At 50.9% G+C, this 7,442-nt stretch overlaps 1 protein-coding gene across 1 annotated transcript; it reads right to left on the bottom strand.

Moving 5' to 3' along the window:
* Positions 1–313: 313 nt before the first annotated feature.
* Positions 314–7,422, bottom strand: LOC144316551 (uncharacterized). Its single transcript, XM_077902567.1, has 3 exons — positions 7,406–7,422; positions 4,889–7,257; positions 314–860 (listed from the first exon to the last, which is right to left on the bottom strand). The coding sequence occupies exons 1-2, from the start codon at positions 7,420–7,422 to the stop codon at positions 6,171–6,173; spliced, it is 1,104 nt and encodes a 367-aa protein (XP_077758693.1). The 3' UTR covers positions 314–860; positions 4,889–6,170.
* Positions 7,423–7,442: the final 20 nt, after the last annotated feature.

Here is a 7,442-nt window from a genome sequence, read left to right as displayed (position 1 = left end):
CAGCGGTTTAGCGCCTGCCTTCAGCCCACGGTGTGATCCTGGAGACCCAGGATCAAGTCCCGCATCAGGCTCCCTGCATGGAGCCTGCTTCTCCCTCTGCCTATGTCTCTGCCTCTCTCTCTCTCTCTCTCTCTCTCTCTCTCTCTCTCTCTCTGTGTCTCTCATGAATAAATAAATAAAATCTTAAAAAAAATTGATTCAATCAATGAATAGTGTTGGGAAACTGGATACCCCGCATGCAAAAGAATTAGGTTGGACCCTTACTTGATGCCAGCGTCAAAGAAATAAAGCCAGACCTTAGAGCATTTAGACATTAAGATTAAAACCTTTTATTCGGTAGCTACTGACAGCAGGAAAAGAGCTGACCTCCATTCCCATTCGTGCAAAAGTGATTGGGCTTTTTAAGGGACAGGTGGGGATGGGATGACTTCCTCAAGCAAAAAAATGACAAAGGGTTGGTCAGTGTAAATGTGATTTGGCCAGTGGAGTCTTCGAGCTGACAATTATGGAAGTTAGGAGTCTATCCTCCCACACAGTCTGGGAGACAGAGCCCCACTGGCCCCATGATTATATTTCCAAGGAATGGCTCTCAGGTCCCTGAGAAAGACACACATCACTTTTAGGAGGTATATATGCCTCTCAAAGGGACAGAAGAACAATTCACACTTGGAATCCCGTTTTATTATGTGTTCTGAGAAAGGGAGGTTAAGGGCCTATCTTCAGGTGTTGGCTAGGACAAACGCCCAATTCTTCTGACAAGCCTGAGCTTTTCCAGACAGAGACTCACAGGAGGGCTGCTTTGTCCAAAGGCTCCAGCTTTCAGCTGCCAGGAGCTGAGTTCACGGACGGTTTCAAGTCTCCTAGAACAAATCAGTAAGAAGGAAGGAAAACTTTCACTATTTGCGGATGATGTGTGATACTATAGAAAACTTGAAAGACTCCACCAAAAAACTGTTGGAACTGGTCAACAAATTCAATAAAGTCACAGGATACAAAATCAATGTATAGATATCTGTTGCATTTTTATACAACAATAATGAAGCATCAGAAAGAAAAATTAAGAAAACAATCCCATCTACAATTGCACCAAATATAATAAGATATCTAGGAATAGGGATGCCTGGATGGCTCAGCGGGTTGAGCGTCTGCCTTCGGCTCAGGCCCTGATCCTGGGATCCTGGATCAAGTCCCACATCAGATTCCTTGCGGGGAGCCTGTTTCTGTCTCTGCCTCTGTGTGTGTGTGTGTGTGTGTGTGTGTGTGTGTGTCTCATGAATAAATAAAATCTTTAAAAAAAAGATATCTAGTAATAAACCTAATGAAAAAGGTAAAAGATCTGTACTCTGAAAACCATAAAACATTGATGAAAGAAATTGAAGATGACACAAAGAAATGGAAAGACATTCCCATGCCCATGGATTGGAACAAATATTGTGAAAATGCCTATACTACCCAAAGTAATCTATATATTTAATGCAATCCTTCTCAAAATACCAACAGCATTTTTTCACAGAACTAGAACAAACAATCCTAAAATTTATATAGAACTACAAAAGACCTCGAATAGCCAAAGCAATCTTGAACAAGAAAAGCAAAGCTAGAGACATCACAATTCTGGACTTTGAGTTATATTACAAAGCTGTAGTGATCAAAACAATATGGTACTGGCACAAAAATAGACACACAGATCTATGGAAAAGAAAACCCAGAAATAAACCCACAAGTATATGGACAATTAGTCTTTGACAAAGCAGGAAAGAACATCCAATGGGAAAAAGAAGTCTTTTCAACAAATGGTGCTGAGAAAATTAGCCAGCTACATGCAAACAGAATGAAATTGGACCACTTTGTTACACCATGCACAAGAATAAATTCAAAATGGATTAAAGACCTAAATGTGAGACATGAAACCATAAAATCCTAGAAGAGAGCACAGATAGTAATGTCTCTGACGTCAGCCATAGCAACACTTTTCTAGGTATATCTCCTGAGCAAGAGAAATAAAAGAAAAAATAAACTATTCGGACTACATCAAGAAAAAAAGCTTTTGCACAGCGAGGGAAGTAATCAACTAAACTAAAAGGCAATCTATGGAATGGGAGAAGAGATTTGCAAGTGACATATATCTGATAAAGGGTTAGTATCAAAATATATGAAGAACTTATAACTTCAACAATCAAAAAACAAATAATCCAATTAAAAACTTATTTTTAGGGATCCCTGGGTGGCGCAGCTGTTTGGCGCTTGCCTTTGGCCCAGGGCGTGATCCTGGAGACCCGGGATCGAATCCCACGTCAGGCTCCCGGTGCATGGAGCCTGCTTCTCCCTCTGCCTGTCTCTCTGCCTCTCTCTCTCTCTCTCTGTGACTATCATAAATAAATTAAAAAAAAAACTTATTTTTATCCAATTAAAAGACATGAACGGACATTTCTCCAAAGAAAATATACAAATGGCCCATGGACACCTCAAAAGGTGTTCATCATCACTTGCCATCAGAGAAATGCAAATCAAGACTACAATGAGATTTTGCCTCACACCTGTTAGAATGGCTAAAATCATCAACACAAGAAACAACAGGTGTTGACGAGGATGTGGATAGAAACCCTCATGCACTGTGGATGGGAATGAACCCCGTGTAGCCACTGTGGAAAATAATATGGAGGTTCCTCAAAAAGTCAAAAATAGAACTACTCTACGATCCAGCAATTTCACTACTTGTTATTTACCCAAAGAATTCAAAGGGATACATGCACGCTAATGTTTATAGCAGCATTGTTTACAATAGCCAAGGTATAGAAGCTGCCCAAATGTCCATCGATTGATGAATGGATAAAGATGTGATAGAGGATAGATAGATAGATAGATAGATAGATAGATAGATAGATAGATAGATAGATAATGAAATATTATTCAGCCATAAAAGAGAATGAAATCTTGCCATTTGCAATGACATGGATGGAGCTAGAGGGTATTATGCTAAAAGAAATAAACCAACCAGAGGAAGACAAATACCGTATGATCTCATTCATGCGGAATTTAAGAAATAAAACTGACAAGCTAAGGTAGAAAAGAGAAAGAGAGAGAGAGAGAAACCAAGAAACAGACTCTGAACTCTAGAGAGCACACTGATGGGTCATCAGAGGGGAAGGAGCTGGGTGGGGAATGGGTGAACTAGGTGATGGGGATGAAGGAGTGCAACTGTTGTGATGAGTACCAGGTGATATATGAAAGTGTTGAATCACTATATTGCGTACCTGAAACTAATACAACACTGTTATGTTAACTGACTAGAATTAGAATTAACGCTTAATAAAAAAGATAAGCCAGTCATGAAGGGACAAATAGTGTATGATTCCATTTATATGATAGAGTAGTCAAATTCACAGAGATAAAAAGTAGAACAGTGTCACCAGGGTTTGGGGGAGAGGGAACATGGAAAGTCATTGTTTCAAGGGCACAGAATTTCACTTTTGCAAAATGAAAAGTGTTCTGGAAATGGATGGTGAGGAGGGCTGCACAACAATGTGAATGTGCTTAATACCACTGACCTGTACACTTAAAATGAGTTAAGATGGCAAATAAATGGTTCAGGTCATGTCATGGTTGTTGTATAAATACAAAGGAAGACCTACCTGGACCCGTGTAAAGCAGACTGGGGTAAGGCAGCAGCATCTTAAATCTGACTGCTCTCCCTTGGTGCGCATGCCTAGCCTATATACATATTCCTTGGAACATCATGGCAGTGAAGCCTCTGGAACTCAGAGCATAGTGACCTATTAAAGAGCTGAGGCTCCTCCTCTTGGGCTCATCAGTGGTGACCCAAATATACGGTGCCCTTCCTCTTCTGTTTCAGAGGGTAAAACAAGTCACCAAGAACCCCAAAAGCCAAACACCATGGATCATCCCCCTCGGACCCCAGTCCCACAACAAGCCACCCTCTTTGCTGGCAGCCACCACCCAGAACTCAGCGTGGCCTGGATCAGGAGGTTGATGTCCCTTCTCCAGGGACACAAGGAAGGGGTGGGGGTTGCACCAGAGAACCACCCAAAGGGCTGACTATGAAAAACTGCATTTCTTTTTGTTGGCTTCCTGCTCAAAGGAGGATGGATATAAGAGAAGGAACAAGGCTCCAGCCCCAGAAGATGAGAAGTACAGATTGTCAGCAGGAAATACTGTCAAGTTCCTGAGCAGTGAGGGTGGGGTGTCTAATGCGGTGTCTACCAGCAGGTTCTCCATGCCAACCCCCTGAAGCAGCATGTGTCCCCAAAGGCCATTGTTTCTGCTGAATCTGGCCTTTGACAGGAGATACCCACAGCCCAGCAAATCTGATAAAGGCCGCCCCTCTCTTGGCCGGGGAGGGATCCATCATAGCCAAGGATTGGGCCCGGAGGCTCCCATCGCAGGCCTAGCAGCACTCCCAAAAACATAAGGCTTCGGGCGGGTATGTAGGAGCGCAACTGGGAAGACACAGGATGCCACCACGGTGACCCTCTAAGTGAAACACTTCCCTTACATCCGTGCTTGTACACAGAGCTGACGCGTGTGCATCAGTGGGGATGAAGGCCTGGAGACGAAGGCCTAGAGAGCCGGCCCATCCCCTGGCCTCGTGAAGGAAGAGGAAGCACAGCGACCTATGCAGAGACTGAGGCCTCCTCCTGGTGCAGGCAGGGGACCATCAGCCAAACCAAAAAGGCAAACCCACATCCAAATTACGGTCCGAGAGAACTAACTGCACTCGCTTGGCATCTACTTTTCCGAAAGAAATCAACCGGGGAAACATGACATAGCTGAACCGCCGGGTGTTCCGCAGCAGCACCCCCGATCTGCGGCCTGAGGATTCAGGGATTCGGTTACCTCCGAAGGGTTTCTCCGTTTTCAGTCTTCTCACCTTAAACCTCTCCAAGCCAGGAAGATTTCACTGGCTGCTTCCCACGGAACAGCTTTTCATTCAGGCGTCTCGGGATCCCTGGTCTCAGCAGCTACACACAGGCCAGTGGGCCGGTCTCCTCACAGGCACGGGGCTGGCTACGCAGCTGGACGGCTCTCCTGGGGAACCCGCACACCCCCTCACCGCCCGCCCTCACAGTGGGACAATGAGGAAGTTAGTGAAAGATCAAAATGCATCGCCCCCCAGTGACAGTCCTGTCCCCAGCTTTCTGGCCCACGCCTTGTTTTTTCTGCATTTTTCGATGCTGCCCACCCCTCTCACTGAGGTGCACTGGACAGGGTGTGGTGATCCTCGCACTCCCTCCCCAGGGACTGGCTTTCGAGGTCAAGGACACCGGAGGCCCCCGGGAGGCATCAGGAGCTCCCCAGACACCTCAGCAGCTTCTAGGCCCACTGCTGGGCGTTTCTGGCTTGCAGTTTGGGCCCGGGTAGGGGGGCAGGGAGAGCAGGAGGGTGGAGCGTGATCTGGGAATAGCCCCAGGAGACACCAGGGTAACAGTTTAATAAGTACCCTGACTGCGTATGCTCTTTCTGTTCAGAAAGTGCTTGGAGCACTTTCACTTCTAATAATTTACTTTCATCCTCACAAGCCTACGGGGGAAGAGTATCATTAGCTGGCTTTTATTGATGAGGAAAAGGAAGAAATCAAAGACCCACCCAGGAGTCCCCCAGATTCCTCTCCCTGTGCTCTTTCATCTTCAACACTAGTTTTCAAACTCCCTGCAGGCAAACCCCAAGCTTGGGTCTCACATTGGTTTACAAGGGCTCACAAATGCCTGTAAACAAAATCTCACGTTGGTTTACAAGGGCTCACAAATGCCTGTAAACAAAAAATTAGAGTTCGAGCACTTTGATGTGGGGTGAAGAGCTCAGCAACCCGCTTAAAAAAGCAAATTTATAGGGCAGCCCAGGTGGCTCACGGTTTAGCGCTGACTTCAGCCCAGGGTGTGATCCTGGAGACCTGGGATCGAGTCCCGTGTCAGGCTCCCTGCATGGAGCCTGCTTCTCCCTCTGCCGGTGTCTCTGCCTCTCTCTCTCTCTCTCTCTCCCTGTGTCTCTCATGAATAAATAAAATCTTAAAAAAAAACTTATTTTTAATCCTCCCAGAGCAAGGCACAAACTGCTGACCACTGCCCCACTCACCCCTTCCCGGGGCTGTCTAGGGCCCGAAGGAGCAGCAGGAGGGTGCAGGGCTTCAGGAAGGTACAGGGGCCCAGAGGAGTTCAGGGCCCCAAGGGAGTGCGATGTTCCAGGAGGGTGCGGGGCCCCAGGGGGGCCCAGTGCAGCAGGAAGATGCAGGGGCCACAGAGGAGTTTGGGGCCCCTGGAGAGAGCTGCAGGGGGTGCGAGGCCCCAGGAGGGTGCAGTGCTCCAGGAGGGTGCGGGAACCCCAGAGGAATTCAGGGCCTCTGGAGGGTGCAGGGCCCCAGAGGAATTCGGGGCCTCTGGAGGGTGCAGGGCCCCAGGGGGTGCGAGGCCCCAGGAGGGTGCAGTGCTCCAGGAGGGTGTGGGGAACCCAGAGGAATTCGGGGCCTCTGGAGGGTGCGGAGACCCCAGGGGAATTCGGGGCCTCTGGAGGGTGCAGGGCCCCAGGGGGTGCGAGGCCCCAGGAGGGTGCAGTGCTCCAGGAGGGTGTGGGGAACCCAGAGGAATTCGGGGCCTCTGGAGGGTGCGGGGACCCCAGGGGAATTCGGGGCCTCTGGAGGGTGCAGGGCCCCAGGGGGTGCGAGGCCCCAGGAGGGTGCAGGGACCCCAGAGGAATTCGGGGCCTCTGGAGGGTGCGGGGACCCCAGGGGAATTCGGGGCCTCTGGAGGGTGCAGGGCCCCAGCGGGTGCGAGGCCCCAGGAGGGTGCAGTGCTCCAGGAGGGTGCGGCGACCTCAGAGGAATTTGGGGCCCCTGGAGGGTGCCGGGCCCCAGCAGGTGCACGGCCCCTGGACGGGGCGAGGCTCCGGGGGGTGGGAGCCCCCGCCAGCGCCTCCCCGGCTCCCGAGGCCCGAGGCCCTGCGCAGCAGCCAGCGGGGGCACGGAGCCTCTCCGTCCCGAGCACCCCAGCACCCCCGCACCCCCAGCCTCGGCGCGGGCCCCCCTGCTCGGGCGCCTGGCCCCAACGAGCCCGCGCTGTCTCGCTCGTTCCCCCGGCGGGGGGTTTATTTTCCTTTCTCGCCCCGTCGAACAGGAAGCGAAGCGAGGCGGTGCGCGCCGGCCTAGCGGGTGCGGGGCGCGCGCGGCAGCACCAGCAGCGGGATCTGCTCCAGCCGCTCGGGCCGCGCCCCCCGCCGCCGCCACGCCGCCAGCCTCCGCAGCAGCCCCTGCAGGCGCCGGGGCGCCCACCCGCCGCGCTCGGGGGCCTTCCTGCGGCGCCCTCCGCGGCCCTCGCCGCGCGCCCACAGCCGCCGCCAGCACCAGCAGCCCGCGCCGCCCCCGCCTCCGCCTCCGCCGCCGCCGCCGCCCCGGGGCCTCCGCGCCTCCGCCATGCCCGCGCTGCCCGCACGCT

Source organism: Canis aureus, chromosome 6 (genome assembly GCF_053574225.1).
Source record: "Canis aureus isolate CA01 chromosome 6, VMU_Caureus_v.1.0, whole genome shotgun sequence".
NCBI lineage: Eukaryota > Metazoa > Chordata > Mammalia > Carnivora > Canidae > Canis > Canis aureus.
This window is presented reverse-complemented; position numbering and strand designations above follow the sequence as displayed.